The sequence below is a fragment of the Rhizopus microsporus genome (assembly GCF_002708625.1).
Source record: "Rhizopus microsporus ATCC 52813 unplaced genomic scaffold scaffold_14, whole genome shotgun sequence".
Classification (NCBI taxonomy): domain Eukaryota; kingdom Fungi; phylum Mucoromycota; class Mucoromycetes; order Mucorales; family Rhizopodaceae; genus Rhizopus; species Rhizopus microsporus.
Genome location: NW_019671929.1, coordinates 256,535 through 271,230, shown reverse-complemented (window position 1 = coordinate 271,230; position 14,696 = coordinate 256,535). Strand labels below are relative to the sequence as shown.

The following is a 14,696-nucleotide window of genomic DNA, read 5'->3' as shown; positions in this document are numbered from 1 at the left end:
ATTACTAGGGCTCTCCATAAATTGATTCTGTGGGCATAACCACGTTCTTGTCCTTGAAGATATTCTCTAGCGCCTCTATCCACGCCTTTCTTTTATTCATTACATAAATGGCATGATCTGATAAGCTTGATTTTCCATTGATTGGCGCATTCTTTCGTTTCTTTGACTTTTGCGTTCTCTATAAAAAGTAACATTAGCGCCACAACTTTTGACACTTGAGTAGATTTACAAATCTTTTCAGATAACACTGTTCAACTTGAGCATCCAGTGTGTCCAAGACATGTCTGTACTGCTCATATTGAAGTTGATTGTCAACAACGCGAAGGAGTTTCTTCTTTCTGGATTCATTTATTGCATGTTGTTCTTTTAGCTCTTTTGCTACTGCCCTTAGCTCTGCACAGATCTCATCATCTTCTTTTGCGTTCCAGTCCACCTAAAAAGACCCCTTTTTAGCGTTAAGAAGCGTATTGAATGCAATCTTACGTCGTCATCTGCGAATAATCCAACATATCGCAGCTCTGTCATCAATCTATCCTCAAAGTCGTTTGCATCCAATTGTCCTTGGTGCAGGTAGCCATCATCGTCTTCATCATTATCCTCGTCTGTCTCATTACTCTCTTTATCCGGGATTAGGCTGCTTAGTAAACGTTCTGTCAGTGCTCCACAGCTGATGTCTTCTTTCAAGAGATGTTCTTCTGTTATCTGATTGCTGTATTTTATATTATCATATGAACCTTGCCTTGAACTACAGCTTGTCGAAGGAGATAGATTTAGTCCAGGTATACTTATTGAGTCATCTTCAGACCAAACTTCAGTATAGTGTCTTCCTAGGGGTGGTATGATATATGCCGTTTCATCATCTGGCTGCTTATAAACAGGTGTTAGTGAAGGTTGTTCGTAAGCATATATTCAAAAAAAACCTTTTCTAGTAAAAGTTCTCTATCTGCTTCCTCCAATGGTCGAAAATGTGGATCAATGGCAGTCCAAAATGTCAAGATAGGAATTTGATCCTTAGGTTTCACTCTTACAAAGTCTAATTCATCCTCTTTATCATTTATCTGTGATGCCTTTTTTCTTTTCATATTGTGAGACTTTTTAGCAGTTGGTGGACTAGTTTCGTCTGCTCTTTTCAGTTTAATCGTTTGTGTTGGTTCTACAGAAAAAGATTAGGAATATTATCCTTTCGCTCATAGGACACATACTTTTATTAAAACTGCCCTGAATCGATTCATCTCTTCGTCGCTTCTTTCTCAATGTTTCTAGAGCTCTTGTTAAAGGAGTTAACATATTATAAATAAAATGATAAGAAAAAACTTACAGTTGTCTTTCTAGTTGCTGTTTATTATGTGAGTTATTATAGATGATGGGTTCATCTTTTAAATTGTTTAATCTTGTCATCAACAAGTTTTTGTATTCTTCTTTACCGTTGTCATCTTCTCTTGGTGGCTTCTTTTCTGGTTCAGCTACAAAGATGTATTATATAATCTTTTTTTGATATTAAAAACACAAGTGTTTACATTTTATCTTGACATTCTTTTTTAAGTGAACAAGGTCCTTTTGTAAGTTATGAATGCGTCTCTCGGAAATGGGTAAAATTGCTTCTAGATCAGCCTTGATTTTTAATAAATCAATAGGATCTGGTATAGATCCAATGTTTGAAGAAACACTCGAAGAGTTTTTAAATTGTCGGTAGTGAAGAGCAGTAGCTGCTGAAACTGTAACAGGCTGTGAATATCGACGCATAAATTTATTAAGAGGGGAATCAATGTTTGAAAAAGGTACACAATTTACGGACTTTATGGAAAAACATCATTGTGGGACAAGAAGAAAGGATTGATATCAATCACGTGGTTTAAACAACATGGAATTAAATTTGACATGCATACGACGTCTTTGATACATGTTAGAAAGAGATAGAGTCCTTTAGGATGATGTCAATTCTGCGTAAACAGGGTCTCATCTGCTCTATACTCTAATTTCAATTACCGCGTAGAGTCCATTTAAAAAGCTATTCCTTTTTTTATATTTTTATTATTTCTTACCGACATGAGCTGGTTTCAAAGAGAAATTCGATTGAATCCTCGTAGAAGAGGTGTTGTATAAATAAACAATACACGCAAAAACTAACTTGTGTATAGGCTGTCACCTTGTCCATAATGAAATTGTGAACCAGATTCCTGAATTAAGATCATTCAAGGTCGGAATGGCCAACGTATTCTGTAAGAGTGAATAATAATAATAATAAAAAAACAAGTTATAAATAATACGCGTAGTGCAACATACTTCTGCTTCATTAATGATCAATGAAAACGCTGACCCTGATGTACAAAAGGATATGGAAATGGGTTTAAATAAGATCGTGCCGGAATCATTTCCCTATATTCACACAGCAGAAGGCCCTGATGATATGGTATGGAAGTGAACTAAATGATTTGTCTAATCTAATTCTTTGTTTATTAGCCTGGTCACTTGAAATCAGGAATTGTAGGCGTTTCTCTTAATGTTCCAATCACCAATGGTCGCTTAAACCTTGGAACTTGGCAAGGGTAAGTTTTTTTTTTTTTTTTTTGTTTGATCGAGGCCAAAGGATTAGTGAATTAATATATTGTTAGTATTTATCTTTGTGAGCATCGTGAGCATGGTGGATCACGCAGGGTTGTTGTTACATTGCAAGGAGAAAAGAAATAAAGAAATATAGATGAAAGGGGGGTTAGGATGAATGATTAGTTATTTTGTCTAGTAAAGAATTGAGAGCTCTCTGCTCTTCAAGTGATAATGCTTGTTTTGAATGGGATTTCAACATGGAAGCTGCATGTTTTACATTTAGTCTGGTGGCTATCATGCCTTGCACAACACTGATGCTCTCGTCGTCTTCAGAGTCCTTTTGCGGCTTTCTTTGTTCAAGTATTCCTTCTTCTGCTGCTGTCAGGTTACTTGCAACAACTTCTTCTTCTTTTTCATGATCCGTCAGAGTAGTTACCGAGGGCATGACAGTGCCTAATGTAGAAGGATCAACCTGCAGAGGTAATCGATTAGGCTTCCACCAATAGGAGGGGTATTTTCTTTCTATATTATTAATCAAGCAGCCAATGGTCACTTGTATGACAGCGGATAAAGTAACAACACCAATATAAAACCATTTAATATCGATCACATTCGTCGTCGTAACAGCGATGAGTGCAGTTGCACCTGCAGGAGGATGAACCGTTTTGGTCAATTGCATGATAACTAAGGAAGTAGCCATTGCAGTAGCACCAGCTACCCATTGTACGGCTATTCTTTGTTCCTCGGAGGGCCAATTATGCTTAATACCAAGGAATAATTGTGTAATGACAACTCCTACGATTGATCCGATTATCTGCCCACCTATGACATTTCGAGGCTGAGCTAAAGGAGCATCAATTGCACCATAAATCAATACAGCACTAGCACCCTAACATATAATAGAATGTTATAGATCATATTTCGAGTATTCATTTATTTTATTTACAAATGATGCAATAATCATTGGCGTATGATGTGCTTGAAATGAAGGGGCATAGACAAATATAATCTCTAATACAGCAATGCCCACCCAAGCAGCCAAAAACGACCAAAAGCAAATTTTCCATAGTGGTAATATCTTTTGCTTATGATCTGGTTTTCTATAGCCTAGAAAGTATGACAGAAAATAAGGTAGTCTTGATAATCTTGACATTCTGCCAGTGAAGAAAAAAAAAAAAAAAAAACAAACAAATAAACTCAAAAGATATAATATATACTCCGAGCATAGTAGTCACTGTACACTTTATTGAGAAATTACTCGCACACTGATAATTTCAGACAACAAATAATATTAAAGGAGAGCCCATCAGAAGCAAAAGAATGAGATGTAAAAAGGAATGATTAGTACATCAGTTACTACATTGATATTAAATACTTACATTATAAAGAAGAGAGTTTATAAGAGAAAAAAGGAGCAAGCAAGAGACAAGAAAAGAGAACAAGAAAGAGAGCGGATGGGACCAAAGTTTGGTAAGAACCAAGCTACCCCCAGCTAGCACCGGTACTGTTTCGATTTTATGATCTATAATACTACATATCAGTTTCATACAAGAGTAAATAATATCATATCTTAGGGCTAGCTGGGGAATAGCTGGTCTTACTTTTTGGTCCAAAAAAGAAAGGAAAAGAGGAAGTTGAGATCAGACTATTTATAATGAATATCCTACAACTTTTTCAGTTACGTGTTATTCATAAGTATTGGCTGCATTTATTTTATGTATCTCTCAAAAAGGCAGAATTCATTGTCTTTTTAATATTAGAGAAAGGATTGATAGCCAACTAAAGTGTAATTGTTATTGGTTTTGAAAATGCTTTATTACTATTTCAACACTTTTTCTGTGGACGGTGATGACGTCTCTTTCTTCTCTTCTTCTTGTCTTGATTTTTACTTGCAGAAAGCGCCTTTTGCAATTCAGCTTGTTTATGTGAATCCAATTGATCCAACATGCTTTGACATTTCTGTACAAGTTCACGACGATAGCTTCTAATGGATTCGTCACCGTTGCTTTCGATTGTATCCAACTTTAACATAGCTCTCATCAACTCATCTTCTGATCCTAGATAAGCCCGATTCGCATCTGTAGTAGCTGTCAATAACAGTGTGCCTTCTTTCTGTTTGCTAAACGTTAATGGTTGGTTTAGTACATGCTGCCAACGACTGACAATATCACTGGTTTCGCTTTCGAGGCTTTTAGAAATTTCATTTAATAGCTGTACAGTCTTTGACTTTTGTGGATCTTTAGACTTTGTCTCTTTTTGTTGCTCTGCTGCTATTTCATCTACAAATCTCTGATTCTTCCTTTCTTCTTCTTCTTCTTCATCTACTGGAGATACACTCATTCGTTCACTTGTAGGCGTTGGCTCTGCCTCAGTAAAGACATGCTCTGGTAAATAAGGTTTCTTCTTAACCTCGGGGATTTCTACCTTGGGCTTCTCTGTTTTCTTGGGTTGGCCCTTTTCCCAAATACCCGAAGGCTTGGGTTCATCACAGTAAAATGTTTTTCCTGGAGCTGGGTTGTACTGCTCACCGACTAGAACCGGTTGTGAAGCTAATTGGTTAACAAGGTCTTTTAGGGTAACCACATGATCGGCAAGAGGCGGAAGAGCTCTTTGGGTATGACTTGTGTCTGGTGCCACATCCTCGAGTGTCTTGTCTTCTTCTACTTCATCCTCATATCCTTCTTCTTCTTCGCTTGCTTCATGAGAAAGGGATGTCTCAGGAGTTAATTGGTTTTCTTCTAGGGCGCTATGTTCTGATGTGAGGAATGCAGAACGGGGTGTTTCAGAGTCCTGCTTTTGATCAGACAAGAATTTCCATACTTCAGCCATAGCTTCGTCATTATTTGATTTTTCATCATCATCTTCTTCCACTAGTTTGTACTCTTTGTCTTTTTCTTGGTATTGTTGCTCAAACAGATGTTTAAGCAACTCGGCCAGCTGCTGTGCGCGGTACTCAGAGTACCCGGTTCGGTATGCTTCGTCCAGTTGTCGCTCTATTTCTTGTTGCTGTGTATTCATTTGAACATACCTATTCCATGCTTCATTCACACGTTGCTGCTCTAAGGCTGCGGCAATGCACTGACGGTAGTAGCGCTCTTCTTCTTCTTGCAATACAGCACGAATCAGAGCCTGTCTTCGGTATTCGTCTAGGTAAGCTTGAATCTGACGAGTTCTATGGCGTCGATACTCTTCTTTAAGTAACCTAAGATTATAAAGTGCTTGCTCTAATCGTTGCTTTTCGCCTCTAGCAGCAGCAGCTATTTCTGCTGGACTTGCTGAACGATAAATAGGGTGAAGGTGCACCACATTTGATGAGCTTTGACACTCTTCGATATGTTTTGCGCGTTTATCTTGTTCATATGCAAGCAAAGACTGCAACTGTAAGATGTCATCAATACTCCAGGTTCGTGTAGGATTTCTTCTATACATTATATCAGAGAAGAGAAAAAAAAAAAAATAAAAATAAAAAAATACCTATTTCAGAAAAATAAATGATTGGTTTTTCTAGAAAGGTGGGCCGATGCATGAACTTTGGTCAATGACGTAAGTTCATTAGTTGATATAAGAGTAATCTTATATCAGTATTTTTTTTTTTTTTTCGTAGGGTCTCTATTATACGTATCTTCACTTCAGTTTAGGCCAAGAGCCTGTATGCTTTGCGCATAATAAAATGGTCGAATCAAGTTTGTAACTTGGTCTACAGTCGGGGTTACTAATGTTTCGTCCTTCCCAAAAATAAAGACAGCTTTTCTTTCATATCACTTTTTACTTGTCACTCTTCTTCATAAGAGTAAAACATGTGAAACCACCATAAAAATATGAATCAAGTTTTGTATGTCAATCAAAAATGAACTACGAAGATATGGAACGGATGAAATTGTGCTTGTTGCACATCGTCAATCTCTTGAGCAGTAATTATAGAGAGGGAACATGCAACTCGATTTAATCTATCAACCTATAGAGATTATGGATGAATGCAAAACCGAAGAGAACTACTTCCAAGTTTGACGGATGGAAAAAAAAAAATTGACAATCTTTTTGATGATCTATTGGAATATTGATTTGATAATGACTCCAATGGAATATTACAGAACAGCCCTGCGAGATTTGACGGAATGGGTTATGGATTATTCTCTTTTGTTACTTATCCTTGCTGTCTTTGAGAGACTTTGTGCTCTCTCAGTCCATGTGTGTAATCTTGACCGAGATCGCCCAACTATCAGTACATCAAATTTTAACCAAACTTTCTCTCCATCTCAAAATCGAAAACGTTCATGCTCACTTCAACAAAATTACCATTAACTTCTCGGATTGAAGCCTTACAAGGTAATGCACTCAAATATATGTCTAAGCATCATCACGACCTTCTAATTTTATATCAGAAACCAGACACCTACTTTGCAGTGTCTTGCTGTCAATCTGGTCTTATGGGATGTCTTGTACGACTTGAAGTCAAGTCAAGCAACATAAGGCCAAAGATCAATACAAACGAAAACAATCTACAGAGATTTAGGCCATACTTGTTTTTAAAAGTGCTATTTCCAAGTGTTACAGCCATTCAATCACTTAATAAAATGTCATATTAAGGGTAGCAAATATTCAATTTATAAACAATATCAGGTGGAAATAACAACAGTGCATTCACAAATCTTCTCTCTCTATCTGACTTAAACTAAAAAAAAAGTAGGGTAAAATGGTAAGACAGCTGCGCATATCAAAATTTATCACAAGGCTTAGTAGCGATACTATTCTGAGATTGACTTCTTTATGAGACGCAAAGAGCTGTTTATATTCATTATTCTAGACAAGACTGTTTCGATTTCGCTAAAAACAGCCCTCAGCGTGCAGTTTACAACTTTTAACGAGAAAGTAGTAGAAAAATATTACACCGTTAGGGAAAACACTCTATATAAGCCGTCCATTTATTATCTTTATCCTTTGTCGCTTTCTTTAGCAACTTGTTTAAATGTTAACTGAACAAGCGGCCGCTGATAAGCCGATAAGAATCAAAGTTTTACTCAGTTTAGAAAAACAAACAAACACAAGGTGTTGTATTATCTGTTTATTCTTGTTGATATGCTCATTCGATTTCCTCACATGATGCATAAACGGATACACGTCATGTCTAATAGTCAAAAGTATCAGCTAGTAAAAAATAGAAAGACTGACCTTTTGAAAACTGAACATTTTTTATTTGTGCAAATGTACAATTTTGGACCAGAGTTATAGAAGGAGACTGAGGTTAATAAAAGTACTATTGTCACCATTTATTCCTAAATCAGATCCAGTAGCCCAGCGAGACAAGCCAATGATAAAGAAAGGGAAGGCTCAAAAACGTTAAGCACGCGTACTTGTCAATTATGTGAAGATCATTCAAAGGGGAGCATCAGTAAAGGACGACAGTAGGGGTAATAAAGAAAGCTGATGAAAGTAAATAATCTGAGTGATTGCCATTTATGCTTCTATCGCCGTTGTCAACAATACCATTCTTTTTTACGTCAGTGTATGTGAATGAATCTGTGCATTGAACATGTTTAGTTCACATGATGCTGTGACCTATAAAACAGGTATTATACTATTTTTGCTTGAAACAAAAATGAAAGTGTATCATGTTGATCTCTGTGTCATTTAAAGTAAGGCTCATTAAGGAAGTGTTTCACCATCAAAAAAGGACTAAGCATGAGAGAAAATAAAAACTACACGTTTCATTCATGGTATGGAGTATCCTAAAGTCCTATAGCGTGAAGTAAGGATTGAAACTGCGATCAAAGATGTAATAAGGCCACTTTAGATGAAGGCTGATTTAGCAGTAAAGCAAAACAAGTCTAATCTGGAAACAGGGAAAGAGAGAGAGGTGTAAAAGAAAATCGCTCACTCCTTTGATTGGCGTAACATAGAGTTATTATGAGGCTTAAAAGCTATTGGCTTGATCTTCAAGAAAGGAAATTTATGTGTAACGTTACTTGCTTTGAAGTGTAAAAAAATGTCAGATTGAATATAAGGAACAATGAGTTTATTTCTCTGTTGGTTTGGTTATTATGATTGATATATCAGACCTTGTGAGATATATAGAATAGAAAATAGCATACATCGGCGCATATTTAATATGCTTGAACAAAGATAGAGGCAAAAGAGGGAGAAAGAAAGGACCAGATCAAAGTATTCGTTGTTGTATCACCAACCGTTTGTCAGATAAAAAACCTAGTAAGGAATCGCAAAAAGGGCTCACAGACAAATATGGTGGTAATCTTTTTATTTTGGTCTCCTCTGTCTCTGAATGTGCAGCTTGGCACACTGCAATGTACACACGCCTTTTTGGATGCTTTCTAAAAAGGAAATGAAAAAAAAAGAGCCAAAGATCTACGTATATAAATAAGCTTGTTCCTTTAAGTTTTTTCCTCTCTCTTTTTTTTTTTCACTTCCTTTCCTCTTTTGCTTTTTTATTTTGCATTAATCAAATGGATCCTGAAAAAGTGGAAGAAAGAACTACTGTGATCACGGTAGAGGATACCAAGGTTATAGACGAAACCAAAATCAAATTTGCCAAAGTCTACCGCCCAGAAAGGACAAAAACGATTCAAACAATTGATACTACAGGTTCACGTAGGCCATCTATTAGCGCTCCTAAACGCCCCGAAAAGAAGCGTAAAGCCGATAAAAAGAATGTTGACATCGTAAGTACATTTATTCTTTTTATTTATATATGTGGCCTAATCTTTTTTTTATTTGTTCTAGACTGAGCATTTACTCTCTGCAGAGGAATGTGCAGCCAAATATAATACGCACATAAATACTAAAAAGGCTTCAGAATCAAAGGGTTTAACCACTCAACAAGCCGCCAACGTCTTGGCTGAAACAGGTCTTAATCAGCTTTCTCCTCCCAAGAAGAGACATCCTATCCTCAAGTATATTGACTGTGTACTCAAATTATTCAATCTGCTCTTGATTTTGGCTGGTATTCTCGATTATATTTTATTAGCCATCAATTTCCAAGAAAACTTTGCTAACGTAACGTGTATATCTCTTTTTGACTTTTATGTACTTTTATTAATTTTCCTTTTTTAGACATATCTCGGTGCCATTCTGATTGGTGTAGCCTTACTTAACGCTTTTATTGAATTCTATCAAGAACAAAAATCACAGGCCTTACTTGATTCCTTCCTCAACATGGTTCCTGCCAAATGCATGGTCATTCGTGATGGTAAAGTACAACAGATTGATGCCGTTAACCTTGTTATTGGTGATGTTGTCATGGTTCGAATGGGCGATAAAGTGCCTGCCGATCTTTTTCTCTACCAAGCCTCCGATCTCAAAGTTGACAATTCTCCGCTCACAGGTGAATCTGATCCCCAGGAACGTGGTCCAAATAACACTCAAAAGAATGTCTTTGAAGCTGAAAATATTATATTCAATGGTACCTTGGCTGTATCTGGTGAAGGTTATGGTATAGTCGTCAGAACAGGTGACAATACGGTGCTCGGTCAAATTGCTGGTTTGACAGCAGGTGAAACTAAAGAAGATTCTCCTCTCTCCAAAGAAATCGCTACTTTTGTCAAGATTATTGCTTCCATCGCCTTGATTACCGCTGCTATATTCTTTGGTATCGGTTTCCCAGTCAACAATAACAACGTTTCCTTGACTTTGAACTTTGCTATTTCCGTCTTTGTCGCTTGGGTCCCAGAAGGTTTACCTGCCACCGTGACCATTTTGCTGACAATCTCTGCCAAACGTATGGCTGCCCGTAATGTACTCGTCAAGGATTTACAAGGTGTAGAAACCTTGGGTGCTATCACTCTTTTGGCTACAGACAAAACAGGTACCTTGACCCGTAATCAAATGACCGTCACCTATATCTGGTCTTGCCTCAATTTGAGAAATGTTATGGATAAACAAACAATGTCAGAAAAGGCCATTCAGATACCTGGTGTCCGCGAGATCTTGAATATTTCAACTCTCAACTCACGTGCCAAATTTGATCGAGTCGATGTTCCAGTCTCCCAAAGACAGATCCTTGGTGATGCTACAGAAACTGGTCTTGTCCGCTTTGCTGGTGAGCAATTTGGTGATCTCTTTGATACTTTACCTGATCAATATCCCAAGGTTTTTGAGATACCTTTCAACTCTGACAACAAGTGGGCCATGACTATCCACAGAATGAAGCATGATAATGGTGATCTGACTCTTTATGTCAAGGGCGCCCCAGAACGTGTGTTGAAACTTTGTGACTCTATCCTGACCGAATCTGGCTCTATTCCACTCACTCAAGAACACCACAATGCCTTCCAGGAAACCTATTCTTATATGGCTGGTCAGGGTCACCGTGTCTTGGCATTTGCTCAGGTCTTGCTTGATGGTCAAGAATACCCTGCTGATTATGTATTTGACAAGAACCAAAAGAATTATCCCATGTCTGGTATGACCTTTGTCGGTTTAGCCTCACTTGAGGATCCTCCTAAACACGGTGTACGTGAAGCTATTGGTAAATGTCGTGCTGCTGGTATCAGAGTCATGATGGTAACTGGTGATCATCCTTTAACGGCAGAAGCTATTGGTCGCAAGATTAATTTGATGGTAGGCGAGACAAAGGAAATGGTTGCTAAGCGTACGGGACGTTCTGTGGAAGAGGTCTCTGAAGACGAGTACAACAGCATTGTCATTCACGGTGACATGATTGATGGTTTGACTGATGATGACTGGGACAATATCTTTTCCAAGGACGAAGTCATCTTTGCTCGTACTTCTCCCAAGCATAAACTGGAGATTGTCAAACATGCACAGGCCTTACGACATATCGTTGGTGTTACTGGTGATGGTGTGAATGACGCTCCTGCATTGAAAAAGGCTGATCTTGGTATTGCAATGAATATTTCTGGCTCAGATGTCTCCAAGGATGCAGCTGCCATGATTCTTCTTGACGATAACTTTGCTTCTATCATTCATGGTATTGAAGAAGGTCGACTTATTTTCACCAACCTCAAGAAATCCATCATGTACACCATCACCCACTCTATGCCTGAGGTCATTCCAAATTTGCTTTACATTATTGTACCATTACCTCTTCCTCTGTCTGCTATTCTTATCTTGGTGATTGATCTTGGCTTTGAATTGTTTGCTGCTCTTACTTTTGCTTGGGATGTTCCTGAAACAAAGGAAGGCCTTATGAAACTACCTCCTCGTAAGCCAGTTACGCCTGATTCTATTGATCGTTACCGTCGTTATCTTCATCGCAGAGAACGTTATGTTCAGTATGATGAGTCAGGCGAAGAAGTACGTCCTAATGTGTTCCGTCGCATGTACAACAAGCTTCATGAGTTAACCACAACTGCTTACTGGAAAGAAAAGTTTGAAAAAACCGATGACGAAGTCTTGGTCGATCTCCCCCTTTTATCATGGGCTTATCTTGAAATCGGTATCATTGAAGCCATTGGTTGTTTGACAGCTTACTTTGTCGTTCTTTGGTATAATGGTATTACACCTTATGATGCAGTGATCATGCAGCGTGGAGCATCCTCTCCTACCAACTACTTTGCCAATGGACCCATCTATGCTCGTGATTATCTCACTGCTACTGGTAAACTCTTGAATGCTGAAGCTCAACACCGCGCTCTTGGACAGGCTCAATCTATTACCTACTGGAGTGTAATGGTTATGCAAATGTTCAATATGTTTGCCTGTAAGACACGTTTCTCTATGCCTATTGGTCGTTACATGTTCTCAAACAAATGGACCTTTGCTGGTATCCTTGGTGGTGCTTCTTTAGCAACCCTCATTGTCTACTGTCCACCTTTCAATATTCCTTTTGGTACAGAATATCATCTGTTGCCTCTCTGGTGGTTGATTCCAGTTGGTTTTGGCTTTATCATTATTGCTTATGCCTGTTTACGTATGAAAGTCAGACAGAGACTCAATCCTATCAACTTTAACCCTGAAATCCATGGTTTACGTATGCATCCTACTATCTTTACGGTAGCTACCACAGAATCTGGTCATCGTATGGCATAAACGCTCTCTCTCTCTCTTTCTCTCTTATTTATACATACAGCATGCTTTTATATACTTTATATAATTCATATTTATCTACATCATTTTTCTTCTTAGACGTTTGTGAATAATAATAAAAAAAAGAACTTCATATTTTAACTTTGTATAAGAGATAAAATGTAAAATGCTTTTAATTATTTCTTTTTATTGTCAATGATGTCGACGAATGCATCGATAAGTAGCTGTGGACACCTCTCTCTAACAACTTGTAAAGGATGCATAGATCGAACACCATTTTGCCTAAATAAAAACAATGAATTTTTCATCATCATTAAACATATGACATTCCTTTACCATTTCACTATACAAAACATTGGGCTGCCTTCTACTTCTCTGCCAATGTATTCTACTTTTTTTGCTGCCTTTTGCCAATCATCTATATCTACGGCAAAGGTTTCATTGAATATAATATCATCGTCACTTTTATCATCATCCTCTCCTTCCATGATACTACTACTACCGGCTCCAACGCTGTATAAGCTTGTAGATGTACTAGTACTACTATCGACTTCAACGTTATAAAAGCTAGAAGTATCTACGTTATTATTGTTGACAAGCAATCTAATTCTCTTTGTCTTTGGTGCAACATCATCATCCAACCCTTCTGTTGTGCCCTCTCTAACCCTTATCATTGACTGTTCTCTTGTTTCCAACCCGTTTTCTTCATCATCAGTAGATTCCTCAGCAATGACTCTCGGCACATTCACTGGCACTGAAGCTACTTTGTGATTTTCTGTGCTTGATTGACCTGTGAGACTTTGATGAAGTTTTTTGTCAGGATTATGATCAGGAACGGTATTCCAATATTGAACAATCAAATCTGTAGCAAATCTACACGTATAAAATAAGTTTACATGCAAAGTAACTTTTTCATATACTACATGTTTGCTTCTCTTTCCCAAGTGTTGTCGCTTTCGTCGTAATTTAGCCATTTGATCAAGTATTTAAATGTCACTTTCTTTATATAGATGTAAAAAGAGAGAGAGTTGATTAAGGAATATATAATAGCAACATAGAATGTATGCTTACCTTTCCTCTCTTTATCACTTTATGATCTAATATCTTTTCTACTTCATATTCTTCAGAAGACATATTTATTTAAAAAAGAGAGAGAATGTTTTTTCTTTTTTCTACTCTTTTTTTTTTTCTTCTTTTTCTTCCTTTTTTTATAATGCAGATAGAACATCCAGAGGAACAAGGTTCTTCTTTAGGGATTAGTAAAGTACTTAAAGAAGAAGCACGTTTGTTAGAAGAAGGAAGAAAGAGAGATTCCTTAACAGACGCAACTTTTAAGAAAGTACCCAGCAAAGGAGCAAGTTTCTGGACTTGGACAAGGTTTATTATTTCACTCTATTACAATAAAGTATTTTCTTTTGTTCTCCCCTTTTGTTTTTTGATGTCTTTCTGTGTTAATATTTATCTATAGTTGGCAGTGAATATGTTTGGTTTTTTGACAGGATGGAAATGGTATAATAGGTAAATACTATAGTCATAATAAAAATAGTATTATTAAAACATTGCTAGGATTGATAACGTGATCATCTTGGGCGCCTTGCCTACGCCATCACTCATAAAGAGTCTACATAAACATGAAAATGTCAAGGCAGTTATCAATTTGTGTGAAGAGTTTCCTGGATATGATCGAATCTATGAACAGTGTATGATCAAGCAAGTACGATTGGAGACCCCTGATTTCTGTATTCCTTCTTTAGAGACGATTGAAAAGGGTATTCAACAGATACATGACGTTATACGAAATGACGAACAGTCATCTATTTATCTACATTGTAAAGGTAGGATCGATTAAATGTAGTAGCTCTTCTCAGACTTATACAAAATAATAGCTGGAAGAGGAAGAAGTGCAGCCATTGCCTTGTGTTATTTATTAGCTACTTATCAATTAGATCCCTTTGAAGCACAAAAAGTATTGAATAAAAAGAGACCTCAGGTATATTTATACTATATTCTTTATATTTATGATTAAACATACATAGGTGGACAAGGATTTATACGTGAGTGAAGAGATTAGATTATTTTATAAAAACTTGCTATCAAAGCTTGAATCCAATCAGTTCATTCGTAAACCATTCCCTCTCTGATAATACTAAAAG

General features: G+C 37.2%; 7 protein-coding genes across 7 annotated transcripts; 3 read left to right on the top strand and 4 right to left on the bottom strand.

The window, feature by feature from the left end:
- Window positions 1-4: 4 nt before the first annotated feature.
- On the bottom strand, window positions 5-1,743 carry RHIMIDRAFT_245375 (uncharacterized protein; the record flags this gene model as incomplete). The annotated part of the gene is made up of 7 exons (XM_023610191.1): window positions 5-178; window positions 230-433; window positions 484-864; window positions 921-1,153; window positions 1,203-1,267; window positions 1,319-1,463; window positions 1,518-1,743. The coding sequence occupies 7 exons, from the start codon at window positions 1,741-1,743 to the stop codon at window positions 5-7; spliced, it is 1,428 nt and encodes a 475-aa protein (XP_023463969.1).
- Window positions 1,744-1,765: 22 nt separating this feature from the next.
- On the top strand, window positions 1,766-2,688 carry RHIMIDRAFT_239734 (UPF0047-domain-containing protein; the record flags this gene model as incomplete). Its single annotated transcript, XM_023609230.1, has 5 exons — window positions 1,766-1,778; window positions 2,139-2,219; window positions 2,274-2,410; window positions 2,461-2,546; window positions 2,613-2,688. 5 exons carry the CDS (start codon window positions 1,766-1,768, stop codon window positions 2,686-2,688), a joined length of 393 nt encoding a protein of 130 aa, XP_023463968.1.
- A 135-nt stretch (window positions 2,689-2,823) lies between these two features.
- RHIMIDRAFT_285591 (HPP-domain-containing protein) lies at window positions 2,824-3,697 on the bottom strand (the record flags this gene model as incomplete). Its single annotated transcript, XM_023613294.1, has 3 exons — window positions 2,824-2,835; window positions 2,981-3,433; window positions 3,491-3,697. The coding sequence occupies 3 exons, from the start codon at window positions 3,695-3,697 to the stop codon at window positions 2,824-2,826; spliced, it is 672 nt and encodes a 223-aa protein (XP_023463967.1).
- A 627-nt stretch (window positions 3,698-4,324) lies between these two features.
- On the bottom strand, window positions 4,325-6,008 carry RHIMIDRAFT_260241 (uncharacterized protein). The gene has a single exon (XM_023611451.1). It carries the CDS (start codon window positions 5,971-5,973, stop codon window positions 4,369-4,371), a length of 1,605 nt encoding a protein of 534 aa, XP_023463966.1. The 5' UTR covers window positions 5,974-6,008; the 3' UTR covers window positions 4,325-4,368.
- A 2,994-nt stretch (window positions 6,009-9,002) lies between these two features.
- On the top strand, window positions 9,003-12,546 carry RHIMIDRAFT_239731 (uncharacterized protein; the record flags this gene model as incomplete). The annotated part of the gene is made up of 3 exons (XM_023609229.1): window positions 9,003-9,218; window positions 9,280-9,552; window positions 9,610-12,546. 3 exons carry the CDS (start codon window positions 9,003-9,005, stop codon window positions 12,544-12,546), a joined length of 3,426 nt encoding a protein of 1,141 aa, XP_023463965.1.
- Window positions 12,547-12,719: 173 nt separating this feature from the next.
- On the bottom strand, window positions 12,720-13,677 carry RHIMIDRAFT_239730 (chromo-domain-containing protein; the record flags this gene model as incomplete). Its single annotated transcript, XM_023609228.1, has 4 exons — window positions 12,720-12,825; window positions 12,880-13,416; window positions 13,467-13,543; window positions 13,615-13,677. The coding sequence occupies 4 exons, from the start codon at window positions 13,675-13,677 to the stop codon at window positions 12,720-12,722; spliced, it is 783 nt and encodes a 260-aa protein (XP_023463964.1).
- Window positions 13,678-13,756: 79 nt separating this feature from the next.
- RHIMIDRAFT_239729 (phosphatases II) lies at window positions 13,757-14,684 on the top strand (the record flags this gene model as incomplete). Its single annotated transcript, XM_023609227.1, has 5 exons — window positions 13,757-13,948; window positions 14,012-14,061; window positions 14,110-14,378; window positions 14,430-14,533; window positions 14,580-14,684. The coding sequence occupies 5 exons, from the start codon at window positions 13,757-13,759 to the stop codon at window positions 14,682-14,684; spliced, it is 720 nt and encodes a 239-aa protein (XP_023463963.1).
- Between the last annotated feature and the right edge of the window lie 12 nt (window positions 14,685-14,696).

What these genes read in the sequence shown, in the direction of transcription:
- RHIMIDRAFT_260241 (XM_023611451.1), bottom strand. Translation starts at nt 5,973, where the DNA reads ATGTATAGAAGAAATCCTACACGAACCTGGAGTATTGATGACATCTTA.